Source organism: Dromaius novaehollandiae, chromosome 3 (genome assembly GCF_036370855.1).
Source record: "Dromaius novaehollandiae isolate bDroNov1 chromosome 3, bDroNov1.hap1, whole genome shotgun sequence".
NCBI classification, from domain to species: domain Eukaryota; kingdom Metazoa; phylum Chordata; class Aves; order Casuariiformes; family Dromaiidae; genus Dromaius; species Dromaius novaehollandiae.
In genome coordinates, this window is record NC_088100.1 from 87,891,559 (window position 1) to 87,917,609 (window position 26,051).

Sequence of the window (26,051 nt, forward strand, 5' to 3'; positions counted from 1 at the left end):
ATTCTGATCCATTAAAAATGAGCATCTAAAGGTAGTGAAAAGATTAATTATGGAATTTACACTTCTGATTTTGAAAGTCTTTTTTAAAGAGTCAAGTTTTGAGTTTCAGCCTTTGAAAGTCTCTCCTACATTTCAAATTGCTCCAAGTCAGGAGAATGAGAGAGATTTATCTCCTACCCTATATACCTATTAAATAAGAATACGCATGATATAGCACACAGACATCTAAACAGAGATTACTAGAAGCTTCAGCACTGCCCATCTAGTGTGATTAGGGTCCTGAAAGCTGGGAAGCTCCCCATCTGCAGGATCTCTCTTGGTGCCCATCAGTTTTACAGAAATAAGTATGTGTCCCGATTTATATAATCCCCTTGCAGGCTCTGCTTGCTGGAAGGGGTTGCTGGCCAGCTGAGGTGGTGAAAGCACAGACTAACTGACAGACTATGGACCTTGGGGATTAGCTCCAACTAGGTCTGTCGGCGTATGCTGCTACTCTGCCTCCTCCCATGAAGACCTCCTCGTGCAAGCTAGCCTGTGTCCTTGGCAGGCATCCGCGATCTCCCCAGGCTCTCTGTATTGCTGTGCCATTGAAACTGTCTCCTCCCTCCTTACAGATGTCCTATTTTTCAGTAAATGTATCTGTGAGCAGACCACTCTTTTTCTAAACAGAACTTATATATACTCACCCTTTACTGTATTCCCATCCTCACCCCTCTAGCTGCTTAGTGCGAGGGCCTGCCAAAGTGACAGGCGTTCCTGAGCTGTGAGTCCATTTGTTCTCTTACCTGAGCATGAATTTTCAGTGGGTTCCCAGCCACAAATGCAATGCTTGAAGTTCTCCCAAATGCCCCATTCGTGCTTTTTTTTTTTCCATTAAATGTTACAGAAAGGTAGTGTTCTGTCCAGAAAGTGAGCAGCTGCTCCATCTTTAGTGTTAGAAGTGATTCAGGCTGATCCTTAGCAGGCTCTCAACTGTTCTTCAGCAGAACTGAGGGCTGCTTCAGTTATTTATTAGTGAGATGCAGTGTAGTCTTAATGCAAGAAATGGTGCTTCTGCCAGTTGTTTGTAACAGCCAGTGACATTTCCACAGACAGTTACTACAGCAGGTGAAAAGCAGGACTTTGTTACTCATTAGGTGGCGTTTAGTCAGGGATGGTATGTGTTAAAAGCCAACTCTGAATGGAAGCGATGCAGTTAGAGCTGCGTTTGATACAAGGCTGCATGGGAACGCTTCAGTGCTGCAGCACCCACCATTGAGGTCTTTAGCTGCTGTGAAGCCTGCTGCTGTCGGTGGGTCCAACTGAGGACTTGGGCGACTAAGCCACCTGAATGTTTTCTTACCAAACAGAACAGGAGTCTAGTGGTTCCCCTCTCCTCCATTATAAATATGTTTGACAGTGATTAAAATGTTCAGGTTTCAATGGTTTTACTACTTACAGAAGCTTTAATCTGCACATATGAGAATATCTGACCACAGAATTAAAACATATGCCACTGAGGCGAGGGGGTGTAGGGCGAACTCCAGCAATCTGTGCTGCAGAGGTATGCTCACTGAATATTGAAGTATCAGGAGGAAGAGAAACGTTAAGACTGAAAAGGCCCTTGCCTCTGAATAGCCAGTGGCCAGATCATTCAGCAATTACCTGGACATTAGGAGTAACAGATTCATGTTCCTTTAATTAGAGAACTGATCCCACTTCTCAAATGACTGCTTTAGCATGCAGACTATTGTGTAGTTGGGCACACTAAGACTTTGCCAGTATTTGTGCTTTTTTTTAAGCAAGTGATGCCCTGCTGTAGTCAGCTGGAGAAATGCCTGCTGCAGCAATCAAGCTGGGGTTCAGCATCTTGCAAATCATTAATGTTGGGTGACTGTGGTGATAAAAAGAAATATAGGCACCCTGGAAGCTTTAAGGGTAGAAATACTGATACCAACTGTTTTATGTGCATACACGTAGAGCTAATGAAAAGCTTTTTTGCTGCGAGGTAGCAAATGCTCAGGTAGACTGACAAGAAGGAAAGATGGCAGCTATATGTAACAGTATAAAATCTCAGGGGTCAAAGTGTTCTGAAGGCCATGGTACAAAGTGCTACTGTCTGAAAAGGGGTACCTAAAAGGAATATATAGCCATACCTCAGGTTATAGCTGGGCATGTTAGTTTTAGTATTTGGTGGAGACAGAATTGTGCTAATGTGCTGGGCTATCAGTGGGACCGCCACAAGCTGCTTGTTGGAGGAATGGGTGGATTGAGGACATTTTAAACCACAACAGCAACAATTGCCAGGATAGTTCCTCAGGAGCTGATATTTCTTTCGTCTTTTAATTCTTCTCTCTGTACTCTAGTGCTGGCCTTGCATACAGGGTTAATGCAGCATGGAGCAAGTTTCCTCTCACCCTCACTAACCAGTCACAGATACTGAATTTAACCCCCAGTCCTTCTGTGGACATTTTTTCTTGCACTGTGCTGGGGAACTGCAACTGTAGCAACTGATGGGAGATGCTGGTGCATGTATTTTGGGGAAAGAAGCACCATATTACTGTCTTTAATTCATTAATAAACTGCAGCTTCGTAAATTCTCCTCATTTAACTCAGCTCTAATTACCTTATATAAACTAAAACAAACAAACAAGCAAACAAATGCTGTAGTCCTCTAATGCAAAACCAGCCAAATTAGAAAGTTTATTTTTAGTTCTGAGGCCATTTACCTCTCTAAATTCAAATTTTAAAACTCCACTTGCTTAAATCTAGGTAGCTACCCCAGCTCCAATAGCATTTAATGCTTCATTCTTAATTTAAGTCCTGAAGTGCTACTGAGGAAGCACAAACAATAGCTATGCAAGAGGTTAAAAATGGCAAATTAGCTTTCCCACCAGAGGTTTCTTAACAGCACACAGACAGCTTCCTGTTTTCATACAGCTGCCCACCCTGGCTGCAGTCTGCACAGCTCACAGTAAACAGTCTCTGGCACAAACCTGCCTCCTCTTTCCTGGAAAGGAGAAGGGGCAGGATCTTAGACGTGCCCCAAACAAGAGCTCAGTTATTTACTGCTAAGCACAAGCAATGTCTAAAGCTCATGGAGATGTTGTTTTTCAGATATCAGATAGCTCTTGTTCTTGCTACCTGTAAGATTTTCTGATCTTAGAAAGCAGCAAGGACAGCAGGGCTACAGGAAGTGCTGGCTTTTGCAAGAGTGCTTGTTTACCCAGCAGGACCCCATTCTTAACCGCTTATGTCCTTCCTTTCTAAGAACTCACCTCCAGGCCGAAGTGACACAAATCAGAAATGCAGGCAACTCTACAGACTACAGACGACTACTTCTCTATCTTTATCTTTCAGTTTTCCTCTGTACCGATCTGAAACTTGGCCTTGTTGGAAGCTCACCCAAAGCAACATTTGCAGCAGAGAGACACACTTGCTAATTTCAGCTGATTTGTAGTCGTTTTTTAACTACAGAATGTAGTTTAAAAATTTTTTTTGAAGCATTACTAGCCTACCAAACCTTCAAGGAAGGCACCTGATAAATGACTTTTCTGAAAAGGCTAGACTTGCAATCCAGTTTTAACAGCTCTTACATTCATAATTTGCACATTTTTTTATAAATACTTTTATCTATTTTTGTGATAACATTTGTGTCTTATTTACATATGAAAATCATAATAAACTTAATTTGATTCTTTTTTTTCCTGGCTGTGTCCTTTTGCATTCAAGAGAAAGTGTATCAATGGACTAGGGTGGAGGGCACTGTAAGCACAAGTCACACTGGCCTTGTGTTTATAATCTCATTACCAGAAGCTACCTGGGAACTTTATTTTTTACATGACATTCATCACTTTCGTACAAAAGTGAGGGTCCTAACAACTGTGTAACCATCAGAAAAAACATAAGAATGACAGAAATATTCCAGATCATGTGGAATAATTTCCATAGGAAAGGTTTCCGTTGAAAATGTTCACTGTATAAAGCCTTGGAGACAAAGGAACCCTTAGTGAGGGCTAATACATGAATGAGGTGCCCAGCTGTCATGACTTAAGTGATTCTACGACTTTGCCGTTTGCAAGTACTTATCTGGCTTGGGGACATGCATCAGCTGAACTCAGCTTCAAACAACTACTGAATTCTAAATATTTCAAGGGTGTTTTTGCTGCTTAATTTCATAGTTCTGTTTTTAAAAGTTATTTTCCAAATACTAGACTGTTTCAGAAAGAATGTATCTGAATCTTTTGTTGAATTCACGTACAGTAAGTATGTAAGAAAAAAGTTCTCCATCTGGTACCTTCACTGTATCAACCCAGTTGCAGAACTGCACTGGTAAAGCAAAAAAAAAAAAAAAAAAAAAAGAAAAAAGAAAAATCCAATTCCCCTACAATAAGGCTAGCTTAGGCAGCATGAACATATAAAATGAGAAGGAACAAAAATAGGAATAACACCACATGAAATAAGTTACCATTTACTGTGGGACAAAATCTTTCATTCCCTTGTATTTTAAGAATTATTAGTGGTTCAGCCTTAACATCAAAGTGTTTTTTCCTCTCTTTTTCAATTTCCTGCCATATTAAACTGCCAAACACATCTGAACTCCTCCCCAAACTGCTTCACCAATATGACAATAAAAACATGCTTAAAATTGCCTCAAGTCTTTAGGGAAGAGAAAGCCTGGAGATGGAAAAAACCCTCCTTTCTAGCAGAGCTACTGGTATTCTGCACTGGCCAGGATCACAACTGCTAGACTGTCAATACTTCATAGATGGTTACACAGCTAACACCATACACTTACAAATGCATGCCTAAAGCCATAGTAACAATGTTATATGATGTGCCAGGTGGAATAAGCATGTGACGTGGTGCCACCAGAGAGACTTGTCTGGGAATCAAGAAGTGGCATTCTTTTCTATTCTACAGTGTAAAATTGTGTTTAAATCTAAGAAAGGGACCATATGCTGAACACCCAAAGGAACTTAGTCCCAGCATTTAGGCTTCAGTGAGCTCTTGGAGCTGTTGTGCCATGGCCCCAGTGACAGCAGGCCCTTCAACCTATTCTGAGCCACCTCACCTACCAGGTAGTTTTCGTTGTACCTGTGGGGAGCAGGGTTCAGGGTGCCTGTGTGTTTGTGTGTTCATGTCTACATGATTTCAAGGAAACGTGCTGGGCTCCAGGTATGTACGACTTGAAGCTGTTTTTCACGTTCAGCTCTGCCACATCCCAGGCCAAGGCTTAATTCATTACACGGCAGGGAATCTAGAAGGAATCAATTTCTCTGCAGAACCTATTTTACTTCGTAGCAATTAATTATTCATTTAGCACAGACAGCACCACATCTTCCCTAAGTCGCATATTCTCCCCATCTACTTTGCCCCAGAGTGTGTAATTACACAAAGTTTACAAATACCAGCTTAGGTGATCAAATCCAGAAAATTCAATGTCCACAACTAGGGCATTATTCTGGAAAGTGTTATGTTCCCCACCACCACCGCTACAGACTGAACAGAGCAGCCTTCCAACGTTGCAGCTGAGGCCTGGTCCCTGAGCTGTTACTGTACTGCGACAAAGGTCTGGCTCACCTTTACGGGCACCTTCCTGGGGGAGAGAGGGGGTCCTCGCTCAAGCACCCATATTCCAGGAAAGAGCTCCTGTCTGAGAACCAAGCTAAAAACCAGACGGCCACTGGGGACGCTTCGCCCTCCTGACTGGCCAGTTTAAATGGGCCTGGCCCAGCTCGCGGGCTGCAGCATCCCGCTCCTAGGTGCCCCGCTAACCCCACCTTCCCATCTTTTCCCTCTCCTTCCTCCGGCACATTATCTAGCCAGGGGATTTGACGCAAGGAATTTCACTAGCTGACAAATACTAGGTGTTACGAAAGGAATGTGGCCCTGGGTAATCGTTACTTGAAAAGAATAACCCAAATTTACTTTAGAAGTTACATATACCTCTTAGAGCTTTTATGTTAATGGAAACCACCTGTATGGAAATATGCGTGGTCCAAACCATAGATGCATCTTGCTTAGTCATAAGAATTATTTTTGTACAATACTGTAACTTAATAATGTACAAACTGAAAGTGATCACCTACTACTTCAAATATGTCACAGCGAGTTACAGTTATCACTAAGCCTTCACAGCAAATTAAAATTCTAACTAAACATGCACAGATCATTAAATATACAGTAATAAAAAAAAAGATGTACATTTCCTTATACGAAGAAATTAATTAAGGTATTTTTCGCATTTCAGGATTGAGGCATCTAACCTATATAAAATTATTTAAAGATATGAAGTAAATATTTAACCCAAAACTTAAGAAATCTTTTGTAATCTGCAATGTAGCCCTCTCATTTTAGTTTTCCTTTCACATGGAAGAAATTAGGAATTTTATCCTCTAGATATTTAATAGTAATGTTCATATATAAAAAATACGTCCTTTGTGACAAGCTTGAACATACATATATATATATATTTACAAACCTTCAGAACAAAATTAGCATTAAAAAACACAGAAGTAGCAGATTGACATAGTGCTTTATTTAAGCTGTCTGTACGAAGGAAAATAATGTGCATCCCTATCATATACGTGTAAAAATACTAAGGATGTACAGTGTACAAAAACAGTTTCTTGTAGTTATTTCACATCCTTGTGGGTCATATACTTAAGGAAATAAACAGTTTAAGTATGACCAACAGTAATACGGTTTCTTGGGTTCATAGTCGTGTCTGCTTAATATCCTTAACCATATGACTAGATCTTGCATGGATCTAATGAAAGAACTAGCAAGGTCAAGAAATGTCACAAACTCTAAAGCTACAGGGAGGTAATTCAATTACCAATTTAGAGGTTTTTATTTAAATAAATACTTTACATTTCATGCTTGCCTGTAATGCACTACCAGGAGCAAGATAAGGAAATTCTACTGTAGACAGTACAAACAGTAGCAGCAAAGTGTGTACATTGAGGTGTAATATATAGACCCTGCAGTTAGTAAGGAAAGACCTTACTTTTGTACTCTAGGAGAAGCACATGGCCCCTGCAAGAACAGTCAGCTTTAAGAAGCCGCAAATAAAGATGGAAAAAAATGTAAAACAATACTGGAATAAATGTTCTTTAAGCAACAGGAATGTACTGGAAGATGGATTAGTGTGGAAAGCAAAGCTGTGTGCAAAACTGCCAAAATCCAAACAGAAATGACCTATTTCCTCAGAGATGGCTGCAGTACAAGAGGGCATACTGTACGTCATGGAAGTCAGTACAAGCTGGAGTCAAAGCCTGAAATGTACTGTGCTTCAAAGGCTCAAGGGAACCAGTCACCAGCTACTGTCCAAATCCAGCTACAACTGGGAACAGTAAAGAAGAGCTTCAGAGGTTTCTCTTAGCACAGCTTGACAATTTCTCTCTCATCCATTTCTAACACTGGTGACAGAAATAAGAATTTCCCAACTCCAGGCAGCATTAAGTGAACGTTACCTCTCTCCGTAATATCAACTTGATCAATGGTATTTTGGAAGGCAGATAATACAACGCAAAGTGAAGTCTTAAAAGGTTTTCAAATAATTCACCAACAGATATTTACTGCAAACTGCATTCTAACTAGCTACGCAGTAACCATCTAACCACAGCGTTTCTTCTGCACATGAGGAACTGCTGGCCAGGACAAAAACACAGGCATATAACATAGATTTTGAATCACTTCAGTTTTAGTCTGTACGGATGAGGCCTTTTCAGAGAACTAAATAATGCCCGCCTGTTAAGTAACCAGTTATTTCAGTCAGTCACTGCATCAGTGTAGACACTTCCACACGAACAGTGCAGAACAGACCTCCAATGCATTTGCTGTGCTCTTTTCCCTCTCCATAGAGGAGTAAATCTCTGTATGTGAGCATTTAGTGTTACAAGGTGACAGAATGAGTCCTACATAGTTAGAATATACATCATGATATATTTCTGATTATCCATCCATTATTAAAGATAAAACATAACACACGAAAAATTGTCTAAATTAGTCTGCGTCTTTAGCTGCCTTGCTATAATGCCCATCTACCCCTTGACTGTCCCAGCATATGCACTGCCAGCAGTGGCTTTCATGCTAGGGTACTCAACTTTCAACTTCAAGAGGCTAAGGCATCTGCGTATGAACATTTCTCCTTTCAGACTCATCTACTCATTCATACAATGCAATCAGTAATACTCTGTGATATCACAGTCTTTGTGGGAGCTAACCAGATACAAACACAGAGATACTTCAAATGATAATCCCATGGAGTCAGGGTTTTCTGATGTCACTAGCCGGGGGCACATGCACACCATGACTGCACTGACTGGCAGCTGCTTTAGTAGCCCAACTCCTAGCACCAAAGGGTTTATTATTAAGATTATCATTGCTGAAGATCAAAGCTAAAGTTTATGCACACATTCTGTCAGATGCAAATCTTCGGAAATGGAAAGAAAACATTTTCCTATCAGTGGAGTGTTGCTTGTGACGTTTTAAATTCAGTCAGTCAGGTACCACGGTTACACATAACATGCTGGATTTCATGACTTATTTGGTTGAAGGCAATCCTTCCTTGAGAATGGCTGATCCCAGACATTTACTATTTTAATTATTATAATAAAGTGCTTTTCTTGTAATCACTGTGGTCTCATTGTTCAAATGCATTTCTTATATAACTGAAAATTTCTATTGTGCTGTCAGGGTTTTATATTGTGTTAATCCTCAATGGAGTACAAGATGTAGCTTGCTTCTTTCTTTCTTTTCTTTTCTTTTCTTTTTTTTTTTTTAACCCTTTGGCGCATGAAGTTGGAATTCCTCATCTCCATTGCCAAAGAATTAAAAGACAGTATTTCATTCACAAAAATCTGATTCTAAGCAATATGTACAATTTCAGAGCCTTGTTAAAATTTCCACATGGGAGAAAAGTGCATTATTCCCTTCAGCTTGTACAGTCCTTCCATATATTACAAAATTAACTGCTATAAGCCTGTTCTATCTAAGATGTAGCAGCATTTGCAAACATGACACACACAATCCTTATCACTAAAAATAAATACTACTGCAGTATAACAAAAAAAAAAAAAAAAAAGAATATTCAGAGTTAAACACCCGGAGAAAAAGCTAATTCACAACCTCAAAATAAAAACAAATAAGGCAAACACCTGTTTACCTTGGTGCACACATTTTGGTGAAAAGCAATACCATTATGCCTGTCTACATTCTTCAGCCATCAGAGGTGATGTATATCATGAAAGAAAAAGAAAAGCATGAATAAGATGTTATCTGGTGCAAATTATAAGACCCTTAAACAACTTCAACTGCTGCTTTTATGCCTTCATTTCTTGCATGTATAATGTTCGATTCTCCATGATTGCACATGAACCTGGAAGTTCTAAGTGGCAGGCTGGGTGAGCCCAGCCCTTCTGCTTCTTCTGTAGTATCCAACAGTAATTAAAAAATAATATATATATATATTTATATATATCAACAGTTTAAGTCCTTCTCTCAAATGTTTCCCAAACAAACTCCAGCCAGATGTTAATGACAGAGACCTGCTTCAAGTAATGATATGCCTAACAAAAACCTTGCATATGTACATCACCACCCCTATGTTTCCTTGTTCTAACCAGCACAGACAGATGCAAGAAAATATTATAAACTAGTCTTTTTAGACTAATTACAATTTTGACTCATCTTCTAGAAGAAGATAATCTGGACCAACATGATTTGTTTAGCCTCCACTGTGAGGAAAAATAGATGACTATTTGCGCACAGAGTATACAATGCTGAAGTCAAGTCATCTACCTTCAAAGAAATTGTTAATTACTTCTTGACGTTGCTATTATATTGAGACTGTGGGCAGCAGCAACAGCAGAGAGCGTAGAGAAATACCATATTTCATGCAAAAACCAAAATGGATTTTAGGTAGGTTTGGGGAAGAAACTTGTTCAATTTGGAATGATCTCTGAAAGTGCCCCTGCTATCTTAAATAGTATCTAGTACTGGTGGTGATGTTCAGGAATCATTTTCAGTGATAAACCTAAGACGACAGTGAAGCAGCAGAACAAAAAGTTATTCTCGTCCACTTGCAGAGTAGGAAAACTGGGGGAAATGCGGCCGCCTCTCATTGTCCATGCAGTCCATACCATCTTCATCATCTGCAGTAAGGGAAAAGTTCAGTGTCGTTATATTTACAATAAAATTTTATTATCTACCTGATATGCAGTACATCACTCAGAGTTCAATGCTGAAGTTAAGACTGAAATTCAAGTAAATCTTTATTCACTTAAGCTTATGCACATACTGATTTTAAGCTGATGCACATGCTGATTTTCAACATCTTTTCAGTAAGTCATTATTTATTTCAGGGTTTTCTTAATTTTTATTTTGATGATCACCTGAGAACTCCAGTTATTACTACCCTTTGTAGGATAATCAAAACTTGCCAGAATATCTATCTCCTGGCAGCACAGAGACAGAAAGTCTTTGCTGATTGAAGCGACTAAACAATTTGCATTGCTTCTTAAGCTGAGTTCAGGAAATGATATTCTTACTGCAGCCTTATTTAAATGTTCTTTCATTTTGAAGGGAGTTAAAAGGAGGAATACCTACAAAATGAACAATTGATGCAAGTTCTATGTATTTCAATTCTTACATGTTATTAAATTAATTTGTAAACTATTTATTTTTACAGTATTTACTGGGATCAGAGGAAACATGGGCTAAGCCAAATTCATAAATATTTTTATTTACATAACTCCTGTAGTGCCAATGGAAACTAGGCACCAGATGTTGCCTAACTCTGAGGATTTGAATCTATATTCTCACATGGATTTTTAAACAGCACTTATCCTTAAAGGCATCAATTGAAACTGTTATTCTAACCATGTATTTATGTGCAACCTTTCAGAGTTATATATGTTTGTCTGTATCTTCATATATTCTACACCTAAAATCAAGAGTTAATAAAGCTTTGAGCAATTGCTATGATTAGGCTGCTTGACCTTAATGGTGCTTCCCTGTTCCTGTAATTTCAACTGTACACAACTTTTACACCATAAATTTAAATTAACTCAATGTACAGGGAGTGTTTGGTTCTTTTTTCCTATCAGTTTTTACTTAGTGCGGCTTTCCAAAACTTTGTGATCTAAAAAAGAGTCAATTTCATGAAAACCATTTCAGTAACTATAAAAGATCAGTGACAAGGTTCTTTAGTTCTGTAGTAACTCTGATACCATTGCCACATCTCCAGCCTTAAAAGTCACTTTAACCTTCTGCCTAATCACATCAGGCAGAGATGATCTCATATTCTAGGTAATACAATTACTTGTAGATTTTAAAACAAAACTCATTACACAACAAACCTCTTTTCCTGTCACAAGAGAAAATCCACCTTTGTGTTGCTGGTTACGTGACCTGCCGCGGCCTGAGCCCAGGCAGGCGTGACAGCTGCCTGGGACGGCTTCTCCTACCAGCAAAGCAGCAGCTGATCCCTGCACGGCTGCTGGGAGCCACCCAGTATTTTCCTTTTGATTGTGGCGGGGTTGCAGCCTGCGCTAAGTTTCATGCTGCAGCAGCCACGCTGAGGCCAAGGTAGGTAGTTTAAGATCATGTTGCTAGGTTGGTACCAATCACCCGCTCCAAACGCAACAGATTTGAAGCAGACATCTGGGCAGTGGCCACATATTTTCTGCTGCTTCAGCTTCAGAAGAATAAATAGCCATTCTCATTGCACGTGTGAAGTTTTAAGAGATCGTGATTTTACAGTATTGTATCAATACTCTCTAAGTTAATCCAATTTAAACAAAATCTGTTCAAGTTACAAATCTGAACAAATCCTCAATTAGATGGATGGGAAAAGAAAAGGTTATTTTTTTCACAGCAGGAGGACTTAAAATCACTTAAAATTGCTGTGTTCAAAGACTAAAAATACAAAACCTAGAAAACACTCCTGATTTATATACCAACAGAAAACTGCGGCTAAATCTCAGAATCCTGAAACACCAAAAAATGGGCTAGCTCTATGAGGGCGTAAATAACTTCACCTATACCATTTATTGTCTACCTTTATGATCCTCTTCCCACCTCCAATTAAAAATTAATCTCATTTAGAAAGGGAATTCATTCAAGAATTCAGCAGCAGGATTTTTGCTACTCTAACACTGGCTTGGTAGTAACTTTGTTAAGCCCTAGCTTGGCTGATCAGATCATGATGCCTGTATGTGTAGCAAAAGATGTATAAAATTAAAAACTGCAGTAAAGTTAAATTCACTCCAACAAAGAAGGTCTGCAGAAGACTCAGTGCACCACTTAAATCTTTGTTAATATCTTAAGAGCTCTGCTGAAGCATGGGATTCATAGTAAATTTCATTTTCAAGTAATGGATATCTACACAAGGGACATCCACTTTTCTCTCTGGCAGCTGATGCTCTTTTTTTGGTGTGCAAAATATTTAAAAATATGCTTAATGCTCAAAATTTAAATAACCCACAGAAGTTAGAAGCAGTCTCCACATGCTAAAAGTGGTGTTCATGTTCTAAGTACTTTGCTGACATGGGGCCCTTACTGCCAACCAGTAAATGTTTGAAGCTGGTGCTTTCCCTGGAATAAAGAATTACAGAACCACATGTGAGCTAAGTAAAAAACTGACTGACCATATATTTAAAGCTTTTTAATTATTCTTACTTTAAAGGTGCACTGTCATTAAGAGTTACTCTTACACACTTCTATATGAAGATTTTTACTGGTAATGGCAAGAAGAGTTTTTAATTAAAAAAACCTTACACTATACTTTATTATACACTGATCATTGCGCTTATGCATGATTTCTAACTTACATTTTTCAGGCGGCGTTATTGTAATAGTCTGAGCTGTAAATTCTTCATCAAAATACCTGGTGTCTGTCTCAGATGTCACTTGAGGTTTAAAAGGAGGTACAAGCTGCAAAAGGATAAATAAACAAAACCTAATTATTATAACTGAAGCCAGCCAAATTACTACCAGAGACAGAAATAAGGAATCTTTTTGCCCACTCCCTAGACCAAGGGGTTGGTTGTAAGAGGGTCCATGGAGAGGCAGCCAAGTCTCTGGTAACAGATACAAGTCATCAGAGCTGCATCTCTCTCAAAAATACTAGCTCAGAATCTAGCTAACAACAAGACACTGCTAAATTCCCAGTACGGATGATTTCATATCATTTTCAGATAAATTGAGTTACATAAAGGTAATTACCTAGAAATTCTTCATGCCATTCTAATTATCAGCATACCTGTCATGCAAAGGCACCCTTTGTTACCTCACCAGAACTGTTTGGTATATTAAGCTTAGGCAAAAGGGACTACACAGACAGTATAGTAAGCAAGATACACTTTTTGCACCATCAGGGCCTACATCTGAACTTGCATTTGAAATAAATTATGTAAATATGAAAATAAATTTAAATTTGAAAAAGGTCAGTTCAGGCTTAAGTGAGTTTTGTGAATACAACATTTCTGGATCTAATCCTACCTACTTCTTTCACAGTACAGTGCAGTATTTCCCAACAGCAAATTACTAGTATCAGCTTGCAGCTTATGGGCAGGAGTTCTTACCCCATTTTAGCATCAGGCTTGCTATCCACTTTCTCCTTCAAAAGCATAGTCTATAGGCCAGTTAAAAACTGGAAAGCACATTCACTATGAAAATTAAAATTGAAAACTGAAATTGTATTGCGTCAGTCCAAAACTATAAAGCAGTTTAGTATGTATGATATTATAAAGCAATTCACAGAGAGGGTGATGTTTTGTTCTGATGTATCAATTTCCCTTTTTATAGAAGAGGTTAAATTATGGTTCTGCTGATACTGTCAGAGTTACTGCATGGTTTTTGCTAACTTTATGTTATTTATCTCCTCAACTGAAGAACGCTAATGCCAAACAATTCAATTTGTTAACTTACTCTACAGCAAAGTAAACAAAACTACAGTTAAAACCCCACCACCACCAAGTTCAATGCACTAGACACATTTTTATGATTGACACGATATATATTGCATTAACCCTTCTTTTTGGTGATAATTTTTCACAATAATAAGAGTCTTCATTATTTTCCTATGTTCAATGCACATTTTAAAGACTTTTTTTGTACAGCTTGGAGAGAGCTGGATGCATGGTAAATGCTAGAAGAACCCTTGGACCGCAGTCTTAACCAAAGGAGATGACACAATCCACGAAAGGAGCCATCTAAAAAATGCAAGCCTGTCCGATCAGGACTGCACTCTTTGTAACTGTGTAATTCTGCAAAACCAGCCAAAGGAAGAACTCTTTCGGTGAGATGCTCGTCACTGTAAACCTCTAATCAGACAATTATTTATTTTAATTTCTAATAGTTTACATTTTGGGGTTTTCTGAGGAGGGAGGAGGCATAGAAGAAAAATATTAAAATGTGGTAAAGTATTTATAAATGGGGCACTTAAAACAACCAACTCCCCTCAATAACAACACACAATACACACAAACAAACCCCTTTTCCATTTTTATCATCACTACTAATAGACACACAAATTCTCGTTGTTTGCAAATACAGGTTTAAAACTGCCACCCAAGCCGTCTTATGTTTTCCTTCTCACACAGGACATATTAAATGGACAGCTGGTAAGGTGGAAGTTGTGTTAGCTGGAGAAAATATCTTCACTATACTTTACAATATAAAGAATGCATCAGAGTGCTGTGTCGTTCTTTGGACACAGGATCAGACTCATTCCAGGATACACCTTTTCAATCCTTCTGCATTATCTTCTCTTTCAACAGTTTAACTCTTTTCTCCCTGTAACAGTTTGTTTGCCTTTTTAGAGTACACAGTAATAGCTATATTTTATTTGATCGAAAATCTAACAATTAATAGTCTGTCATTTATATATACTTAAAATGGTGCAAAAACCTGATAATACTTCTATAAAATTAAATTCAATTAAAGAGATCTATATAAAGATATATAAACTTATCATCAGAAGAATCTTCCAGCTATATTCAGTGTTAAAAACCAAAGGATTCCTTTTTACTCTGCAACTCCCTGCACTATTACAAAATTATCTTTTGCATGCACTGTTGCCATCCCAATCAGTTCTGCACCCTATTAAAAGAAATGGCAGTCCAAAGTTGTACATCTCCTTGCAAAGCAGCCACAGAATTCCAAAGCGCAAAACTACTGCAGTAAAACATCCCAGCCTGCCGTTTTTCTCATATTCCCATTTTCCCAATATTTCAGAGACCACCTTCATAATTAAAAAGAAGAGAAACCCAAAGATGGTATAAAGCCAAGCTGCATACTCTACTCAAGGTCAAGTGACCACCATTGCACATTCTTTTACAAGACACTTACAGTTCTCAAAAACTGATGTAAACAATTTAGATAAGTTCATTATGAAAAAAATCCATTAGATAAACAGGTTACATATAATTTGAACAATCTTACTACTGCCCTGATTAGGGTTTTTTTCCAGATCACTTTTTTCCCACAAAATCACAGAATAGCTGGGGTTGGCAGGCACCTCTGGAGACCGTCTGGTCCAACTGCCCCTGCTCAAGCAGAGCGAGTTGTGCAGGACCGTGTCCAGATGACTTTTGAATACCTTCATGGATGGAGATGCCACAACCTCTCTGGGCAACCTGCGGCAGTGCTCAGTCATCCTCAAAAAAAGTGTTTTCTCATGTTCAAGCACAATTTCCTGTGTTTCAGTTTGTGCCCATTGCCTCCTGGCCTGTTGCTAGGCTCCTGTGTGTGAGGAAAGTCTGGCTCGGTCTCCCTTACGCCCTCCCTTCAGGTATTTATATGTATTGATCAGATCCCACTGAGCCTTCTCTCCTCTGGATTGAACAGTCCCAGCTCTCTCAGTCTCTCCTCATACAGCAGACGCTCCAGTCCCTTAATCATCCGAATCAAAATGCCAATTCATAAAAACTAAAACTTTTCGTATAAAAATGAAAGTGAAAAAAGTCTCAACACACTAGCTGTTCATATAAAAATGAAAATGAAAAAAGTCTCAACACACTAGCTGACAAGCTCTTCCTTAAAAACTTACTGGCTGACTACCAGCTTACTCTTGTTTTTGCCTCTCTCCCTCTTTTCTGTCTGCTAAAATCCCACCAGGACTTTATATCATCCCCATGTTTCCTCCATTTACCTGAAATAGTAATGGTTATGAAAATACTTTGAAAACTTTATTTTAGTAACAGGAGCACGGTACTAAACGATTCTTAAGGAACGAATAGCAGCAACACAACAACCAGTTATTACAGGCACCGCTAAAACAAACATCATCAATCACAGGTACAGTCCGTAATGAAAGGCAGTTTTGTCCTCCAGTGCCACGTTCAGCAGCTAGACTTCCAAAAGTTTAATGGAAACTGTCAATCAGCAACATCCAGTAAATCAGCTGATGAAACTCTTAGTTATGCCAACAGCCTAGATAGCTGGCAGAGTAAAACAAGAAAAACGCACAAAACCCCAGGCTATAACCGGAAGGGAGGAACTCGATACAAAATGCTTCATTGGTGCTTTGGGAGTCATTCTTCTTACAGCAGTATCTTTCACATTCTAGCCATTAAAGGCAGTAGGAGACTTCGGTGACTGTAATAACAAATAGGGCAGCCATGTGGCTCTCATCAGCAGCTTATGTTGATATTTATACAAGCTATACCTTCACATACATCAACAGACAGCCTATGGAAAAGAGAAAATAGCAGCTGAGATAAAGATGTACAAATACAACTCAACAGAAAGCAACAGGGAGGTTTTTTAATTCTTGCCATATACTTTGCTTCGTTCCCTCACAGCATCATTTCCGCCATCACAACTGTGAGGACAGCTAGAGCCGGGGACTGTCCCTGCTGACCTGTCCTATCCCACCTACACAAAAACAACCGTGTCTAAAATCTTTGTAACATACCACATGAAACTCCTGATCTGCCACCACATGCACACCACCCCCTCCCCAAATAAAAATCTTCCTCTGACCTCCATATAATTGGTATACTTTCAAGACACTCCCAGCTTTAAAGGGAGAACCTCTAAAAATAATTTACCAGTTCCTGTAGAATTCTTGTCAAGAAATGAGGAACCGGCACATGGAGCTTGGGCACCACCTCCAGAAGAAAATGAGAGAAATGCAGTAAGAAATCCTTTCCTAACAATCTTTCACATAAAATGGAAGAACAGAAAATGGTGTAAATGATGTGCATAAGTGTACACAGAGGGATACTGTACTTCGACAACACATTCAGGAGATTAGAGACAGAACCATTCATTTGAGACAGATTTTGGAAGCCATGTCACCAACATGCCAGGCCATGCTACGGAACTTGGCAATTATTTTTTTTTGGAGGGTTGTCACCTTTGTTCATTAGTTATTAGACTTTGTTTAAAAATGTAAAGTAAAATCTCCACAAATTTTAGCTATAATAAGACTATCAGAAATACAAGTAAGGTGCGACCACTGCAGAGATAACCACTTATGCTGACACAGAGCCTGAATAATAACTGAGAAACTTCTTCATACATCTCAAAGGAGTTTTAAGCTCAGAGGCTCAATGACAAAGAACAAAATATTACACAATACAGTATTAACTACAGCTCTGATGATCACAACATGAAGACATCTATCTATACCCAGTGGCATTTCATGATGCCACAAGGAAATGGTAACTGGCTGCTATCCTCACAGCTTTTCCCCACTCTGATCCAAGAAATCAAAAGTCCAAAAGGAATAATGTGAGCACAGCAAGGCACACGTAATAGCAGGTGTCCAAAAGCAGCAATGTGAGCTTTTGTTAAGCTGCGGCTCTGCTGGTTTGTATGAGAATTACCCTGCTCGGTTCCCGCTGCCTAGCAGGGCAGGAGACTACATCTTCAGGATTCAACAATTTACTCTAAGGATCAGAAATACAGATTTTTTTATGTTCATGTGTTATACACACATACACGTACATACACGTATATACGTGTGCATGTGTGTGTAAAAATAAAGAAATGGAAGTCTAAACTCTACTGTTAACTTACAACTCTAAGATTTGAAGTTTAACACAGAAATCTAATTTCATACCTATCTGTCAGTCTGAATCTGCCCCAGTCATTTCCAAGGCCTGATGCTAGAAATAACAGAAGCAGCAATATTAAATTCTTAATATTCTCTATTATCTTCAGTGAATGGCATTTCCATTTGGCATCCAATGAGAATGGAGTCTGAGAAACACCACTTTTTCCACAGTTCAAGACCTGGGAAACTTGCCATGCATCCTGGGGGAGGAAAAGGGAGGGATGGGGGGAAGATTAGGGGCAAGTACAGTATCTCGCTGTTACAATTACATAGAGATAAACAAACTGCATAACACACCTTTAGCCTTCTCAAGCTTACTGAACTAACTAGACAAATATTTCAATATTGCAAAAAATATTTAATGTTATTAACTCAAAGCTAATCAATTAGATGACAGCAGTCATTTGTCTTGGTGTTGTATAAGGAGGAGTCTACTTCCAAGTAACTGTGATGCACTCAAACTGCCAAATGAAAAATATGACCCTTAAGAATGTCAATCTCATCTTCTTTCTCCTTTTAATTTAAAAGGAATTTTCCTTCCATACCACTCAAAATTAACTCTACCAACAGACTGCAGCCAAAATATACTCCGAGATGAAGTGCTACAGGAATAAGTGGTGCAGCTATCCACCTCACCCAGTGATTTATTCAAGTTATTTAAATAAACTAGATTAGAATCTCAAAACTCACGAACACACTAATTCTTAATGTATCATATAAATATCACAAGAGTGGGCACTGTTGTTCAGTTCCAGTACTTATACATGAAATTAAACTTTTAAATCTTACTTTTGGTTGACTTCAATATGACATTCTGGGTTTTCCAATTAAAAAAAAATCACTGTTCCATCTCAATGTTCCATCTCTTTTTTTACTGATAAATTGCAATGTATGAGATACAATTTCTGCTTTTCTCACAGCTTATGAATTTCAAAAATGTATTATAAAAATAACTACAAAATAGACATTTCAATAATGCCTTGTATTGTCATCATATGTTGTATTTCAAAAGTTTCCAATTAGTTTATTACCCAAGTCTGACATATATCAAAAACCGTATCAAATGTTTTTCCTGGCTATAGAAGATAATTCAGTATTGTTAATTAAGTTAATAAACTGATACCCAGAAATCAGACTTTCATCCACCTTACAATTTCCTGGAGAACTGTCTTGCCAATACTGCAAAGTCATTATCTTCCAGAATCAAACAGAAGAGACAAATTAGCCAAATCAGAAAGGAGGAAAAAATAAATTATACTGTGAGAAGAGAAGGGGGTCACACCACTGAAACACAGCCATGCATCCTCATGCTGTCCCAAGCATGCTCAGCTGTAACTGCTGAGAACATGTCACAATTCATAAATAGATTTCACAGCTCATAAAAAATACTTGTACTAACAAAATAGCTAACTTATTAAATGAGATCCTAGGCAGAAAAAGTGTGTTTTCAGATAAAGTGAAATTTCACTCACTTTAAAAGGACACCAGCAATGCTTACTGCCTTGAAATTTGCTGGTTTTCCTCATTCATATCTGTTAATATGTGCTCACTCTTATGCGTCACTTATCCTCCCTCCAAAGCAAAGGTATGGTAACCCTAAAAATGCTAACAATAAAAACCGTAGCTCAGTCTTTTAACATTAACAGTATAGGAGCGTATGAGAAGGAAAGTATTCTAGTAAGCAGAAAGATTTCAAGGCAAAGTTTCCAACAGATCATCAATGATGCTATTTTAACTAAAGATATACAAATCCTTAAGATACTGGCTTTTCTTTATCAGCAGTAATGCTTTTTTGTTCTGTCTCTGATTTGAGGTCAATTACCAAAGGAAACGGGAGCTGATGAGATTATGTAGCCTGTCAATCTGTATGTTCTCACCTAAGAAATCCTGAACGGTTGGACAGTTGCACCACAGTGGGGAAAAACTAGACGCACAGACACTTCTCACAATATTACTGAAACTAGTTACTGAAGAGGGATACTCCCCCATGCCCCCAAATTGGAGTTTCCCCTGAGAAAAAGACAGTAATTTGGGTTGAGCTGACCAGCCAGTCTCTCGCCCAGGCAGCAGTCCCAGCACGGCAGGGAGATGGCAATACCCCATGCACCGGGGCAGGGAGCTGCGGGTGCTGTGGGGTAGCGAACGGTCTGAGACAGCACGGGAAAGGGAGAGCTGGCATTGCTGTGAAGGAGGGACACACAACACAAATCCACAGGAAACCAGGCTTCATTAGTTTTTGCTGCCCATGGACAACCTGTTTGTTTTCCAAGCGGCTGACGCAACGGACAAAGGGCAATGGGAAGCCCCAGGACCACAGGCACAATAACTTGTTTAAGAATCAGAAATCCTTCTGCACATTTTCGTCTCTGCAAAGACAAGCAGCTGGGGGTGGTAACTGATCACTAGGTTTGCGCATATATTTTAAAGTATCACTGGAAACACAAAAGAAAAGATCAGACGGGTTAGCAGTTTTCTGATCTTTTTACTACTTTGCATGGCAACAACACAAAAGCAAGTAACAAGGGCCAATTCTCCAGGCTTTATTACAGTGTGGATAATTGCACAATAATAGCATGACTCAAATAGGAATTGCCTAAAAGCAAATGTTGGCATTTTCCTGTTTCCCTCCTCTCCCTTCCCTTAAAATCTTAACACAGGAAAGCACTTAAACACAGATTTAAGATTACAGTTATCTTGCAGATTTTGCCAGGCCTGAACACGGGGCTTTAACCACAGGATCTCATGATCTGCTGTTGTTGCGTCTTAAGTACAGCAAAGGTAGTCACACCTGGGGAAAAGGGAACAGCTTCTTACAGCTGCTTGACTTCATACTGTTAGCTGCTGCCTCCACCCTGCGATACGTGCCATCGTGCGTGCTCCTCGTCGGTCTTCAGCAAGGTCACGCACGTCAGCTTCAACTTTTACTGCCACTTGCCACTACTCCCTCCCCAGTTGTTATTGCTTCTCCTGCTATGTCTGGGGGATAAATTTGTTAGTACTTCCTAATTTACTTAAGGAATAATCAGGCATTATTTGAAATCAGAAGACAACATACGTATCTCAGCCCAAATTCCTGCACAGCTTCATTCTCGTTTCATCTGTATTACACGTAGGAGGAAACCCACGCCTGGATTTCCACTGACATCGGGCTACCTGAGTGTTTCAAGCTGCATGCCTGAAGACACACCTGAATTCCTAGCCCTAAATTAATTCTCATGTGTTTTTTGTTCAGCGAAAGACCCTAGACAGAACATATGACAATTTAAGAGTATTTTTGTAACCCAAATAAAAATATTCTGAAACAGTTCTTAAATGAGTAACAGAGAAATGATTCATGAGTCTAGCTAAAAATAAAACAAATATTTTATTTAGAAATATATGGACTTTTGAAGTTTTCAGAGTTTGCCAAACTATTCACTTTCTCATACTCATGCACAGAGATAAAAACTCATCAGGCCTGAGATGATCACAGGAAGAACATGGCACAGACTGCTCTCTTTCACGTTTTTTTCTGCCAAAAATAAATACATATGATCACAAATGCTAACTACTATACATTGATCATTTAAAGGCAACGACCTTCTCTGCTCTAATGTACCATATAACATTTTATTATCGCTGTGTAGTAGCAAGTTAGTTCAATTAGTTAGCAGTATCAGAGAGCTAGTAATTCCGTTTGACCATGTGGATCCATTTGACCTGATAGAGCTACTGTTTGTTGCATCTAATTCTCTAACTTTGTGAACACACAATTTTGTCTCTAATCACACTAGTAAAGTACTACTTTATCTCTAGTAAAACTGATAAAATTAGTAGCACAATAGCATAGTGTGCACACGTACAATGCTTTCCCCAAGAGCTATTTAGAATACACATGATTTTTTGGTTTCCATTAATTCAAATATGAACTTCAGTTCTTTCATTACTAACAGAAACATACTCCTGAAATGCAGTCAGAAGATTACAGGTTCATGGCACACAAACCTCAGGCAAAAATATTGTGAAATGTTTTTACTATGCAAATAATTATCAACTATAAATTTCATAAAGTGACCATATTACTGAAGACTATACTACTGATAATAAACAGCAACAACAATAGAAGCAAGCATAGCATAAATCTCTTTGAAAATCCAATTTCTGTTTCTGAGTTGTCGTATAAATTACATCACATTATAAAACTTCAAAAACATTGATACAAATGTTACAATAACAAAAACTCAGTGGAAGTTCATTAATCATATGACTATGTTTAAAGTTTACATTTCAGAGCATGGTCTTACACGCTGATAAATCTGTGTGTGCAGAAAAAATGACTGGATATTTTAAGCAACCAAATGAATGGTTTTATAATAGGAATAAAAGTAATTTTGAATTAAACAGAAAAACGTACTGTCAGGAATAATTTCAATGAGTTGTTTTTCCATAAAAAACACATTGTGTGGCAATAATGCACAAAAGTAATTCCTATGAATCCTCAAAGTTAATTGTTCAACTGAGGAAATACAATTCACTTTTACTAGCAAATTTAGTTTCTCAAAGCAGCAGTCGACAAAGTAAACAGTGTATCACTACAATTTCTCCAGTTACAAGTCTCCACTAAGTCTTATCCACCTCCATGCACATGAAAGCAAAATACCCACGTTTATATTAAAGTAATACCTCCATTTATTTTAATAGCTCAGGATCAGATCTTGAGCAACAGATATTGGCCTTTGATTTGGAAAGATTAGAAGCATTTGCTTAAAAGTTAAGAAAATCTCTATTTTCTTAATGTTGAGCAGAGCGTAGAATTGAGAACTCTATCTCTAATGTAAAACAATTAATTCAACAGAGCAAGAATGATCTGACAGCTTTTTCTTTTTCACCCACTCCCAGCACCTTGTATTAATAAGTTCTGCAATTCAAATGATTTTAGTATTTTTTTAAACTTATAGGACAGGTCCTGAACTTATATTTTTAGATTTTATCATCAAAGTACTTCTATACAGTGTTCTTACACAAACAGCCGGTGGTTGAGCTCACAAAGAAATCTGATTAGTGTACTTGTTCTGATTATTTATTTTGAAGTTTCTTAAGATATCATGATACAGCCATGAAAAAAATCACAATTAAGCTTGTATCAAGTAACTTCAGATAGGATTATATTTTTATCGTAATATACAAGTTCTTGTTCCAATTCTGGTAGTTGTCAGAGAAATATCACACCTACATCAACCACACAGCTCGAAAATGCCAGTTTAACAACAACTGAAGAACAGTCTTACATTGTAGCATGAACGTATTCTGCTCATTCATACATCTTCCATTTTCCTTTTATTTAAACAAAGCAAAAAAGGAGAAAAATCTATCTTTTAAAAACACATGGTTTAACTGGAAGATCAACAATATAAAACAGTTGGAAAAAAACAGAAAAAGACCTTACTACAGAACAGAACAGAGAAACAGCAAAAGACCAAAATAGCAGGGGTCTATAGCAATAAGTACGTAGTTACAAAAGTACTGAGTTATCTACCGCTGTATCTAAAACAAATAAAGTCAAAATGAGTTTCACTACTGAGAAAGGTAACTTCATTTTCTAAAAAGCATCCAAAAAGTGTTGATCATCACAGGAACAAGACTGAGTTTAGACAATACTGTTTAAATTATATCGCCGGTACCCTCTTTCTCCACAAGCTGTTTTGGCTTAGTATTTTAATGCTATTTTAATTTTCTTAGATATTTCTTTAAAAATTAGTTTGAGAAAAGATTTCTGCTTAAATACAAATAATCAGAAAGTAGATTTTTGCTATGAATCCCTTCAGTCATTCCAATTTCATATTTCTAGAAAGACAAACAAAAGGCCTAAGTAAAAAGACAGTTCTGAGAAACTTCCTTTACACTTTCTCACATATCTTGATTCACACACCTACTTTCTCTTGAAGACCCCGGAAGAAGATAGGGAAGGAAAACCTTGGACATTTAAATGACAAGCTGAAAATCTTTGCTGAGTTTAGTTTGGTTTGCAAAACTTATTTTTGGTCCACTGGCAAATTATTAATGAAAAACAAAAATTTAAATAACTTCACCCTTGTTTAGAATAATTATTCATTTGTATTAATATGAAGAGTGGCAAAGAAAAACATGAATTACTTCAGAGAGTAATAGTCCTGTGACTATCAACTGACACCACCTTGCAGAAACCAGATTATTCAATATCATATAAAGACATACCTTTTTATCATATACATCTTGCCAGTTTACTCCAGCAAAGAAACTATGACGCATGATTTCTTTTGCATCATCTGGGCCTCCACCAAGTCTGAAGAGAGAAGAAAAAATTTCACATTATACAAGCTTTATTTTTAAAGTGTGATTATGTTATTGTGATTGTTAGAGAAGTGACCATTTATTTTTGAACAGCCAGGAACAATTCTCACCTATTTAATAGGAAATTCCGGTGATATCAAGAGAAAAAGTGATAACAAAAGTATCCGAACAACCCTCTATTCTATTTGATTATTCCAACTACAGTGGTCATTACTGTCCATGACAAGTTTTTTCATAATTCATCTGTTTTAAAAACATACTTAACTTCAGTTTTCTTGAAAGACCAGTTAACATTCTGGCACTATTAAAAACCAAAACCAAAACCAACCCAACAACCGTGACACAAAATTTTGCCAAGGAGCTGCCAGGCATGGAATCAATAATGATTCACACATCATTTTTATACAGTGTTCACTGCTGTTGCATCTGGGTGCTGTAACAATTAACCAATTACCATCAAATAGTCTCAATCTGAGCCAATTAGTATAAATTAATAAATTGTAGGCCTGCTGAGAAGGTTATTTAAAGGCCATTGTAAATAACCACACTATTCACTGTGGCCTATAGCTTGCCAAAGCCAGACTCTGGCACATCCTCTCAGGAAGTGAATGCCATGGATAGCAGCCTTCTGCGTTGGGTGAACTTGACCGAGGTGGTTTGACCTTGTGTAAGTGGTCACTGCTGCCGAAAGAGGAGGGTCCTAGCCCTGCCCGCAGCTCTCCCTGCTCCCTTCCAGCTACAGCTTCCCTGCCAGTGACTGCGGTACCCACTGGACTCTCTGGGATGATTCAACTCACTAACCTGGAAGAAAAACAACCCAGCAAGGAAAATGCAAGAACAAACAGGCAGTTTTCTGGTGCACTAGCAAGTCAAATTTGACTCAGCAATGAGGTCAGTGAGCTACCTTGAGCTGCTGTTGGTAGAGACTAAGCCACACATCCAGGAGAGGGGATGAAGGGAGGGACTCCTGCCCCTTTCACAGCAATGAACTGTTAGGCTTGCTCAGTGCTCATGTAACTTCTCCCTGAGTTGGGCTATTCCATCATCTAACATCAAGAAGCTACAGCTAAATCTGAACAAAGAGCTCATACATGTCAAATATTAGCAGGGAGAACAACACAGGCAGTTTGTGCTTCATTAAAAGGAACTGTCAAAGATTTAAAGAAAATTTTAAAAAGCAACCTTTCAAGCAAAATGAATTTTTCTCTGAAGTATTTATTAGAAGCAGCAATAATTCCCAAAACCAAGAATAAAACCTCTAGCATTGGTATTATTCTGCTGGCAAATTAGAAAAGTATTCTGGACCTCTATCTCAGTCTTGTAGTAACTGGGTATGAAGTTATTCTCATTTCAAAGCAGTATTCCCCTTCTGTTTCCTAACTACTCACTAAAATTTCCTACCTCCCTGCAGCCTCCAGACTTCTCTATCTTCCTATCCAGCTGTTCAGAGAAAAGCTGAGCTCCACTTAACCTCTGTATTCCCCCCTATTTATCAGTAGCTAACACCAGAACTTGAATATGAATAAGCTTATAAACATAAGCCTGTCATAAACACTATTGTCTGCAGAGATTAATTACAGGCAAGTATCTTTTCCATTCTAAAGGTTAATATATATTGACGGGTCAGATTGTTTAGAGACTAAAATGCATTAGAAGTTGCTACAGTAACAAATTTTTATTTTAGCCTCCA

At 38.2% G+C, this 26,051-nt stretch overlaps 2 protein-coding genes across 23 annotated transcripts in view; one reads left to right on the top strand and one right to left on the bottom strand.

Moving 5' to 3' along the window:
* The window catches only part of SDCCAG8 (SHH signaling and ciliogenesis regulator SDCCAG8), a 124,638-nt gene extending 110,421 nt beyond the window's left edge, over positions 1 to 14,217 (top strand). For 5 of the 11 annotated variants that reach the window (XM_064509395.1, XM_064509396.1, XM_064509388.1 and 2 more), the window contains one exon: positions 3,251 to 3,686. In XM_064509395.1, coding sequence (XP_064365465.1) covers positions 3,251 to 3,439 — 189 coding nt within the window. In that variant the 3' untranslated portion in view covers positions 3,440 to 3,686. Of the gene's footprint in view, positions 1 to 377; positions 3,687 to 14,108 lie in introns of those variants that run through there. The other 6 variants (XM_064509391.1, XM_064509394.1, XM_026102575.2 and 3 more) reach the window with 4 other exon arrangements.
* AKT3 (AKT serine/threonine kinase 3) overlaps positions 6,499 to 26,051 on the bottom strand; it is a 159,624-nt gene continuing 140,071 nt past the window's right edge. For 6 of the 12 annotated variants that reach the window (XM_064509409.1, XM_064509402.1, XM_064509397.1 and 3 more), the window contains 3 exons: positions 24,266 to 24,353; positions 12,819 to 12,921; positions 6,499 to 10,139 (listed from right to left, as the gene is read on the bottom strand). In XM_064509409.1, the coding sequence (XP_064365479.1) occupies positions 10,054 to 10,139; positions 12,819 to 12,921; positions 24,266 to 24,353 (277 nt within the window). In that variant the 3' untranslated portion in view covers positions 6,499 to 10,053. The other 6 variants (XR_010388483.1, XM_064509401.1, XM_064509400.1 and 3 more) reach the window with 6 other exon arrangements.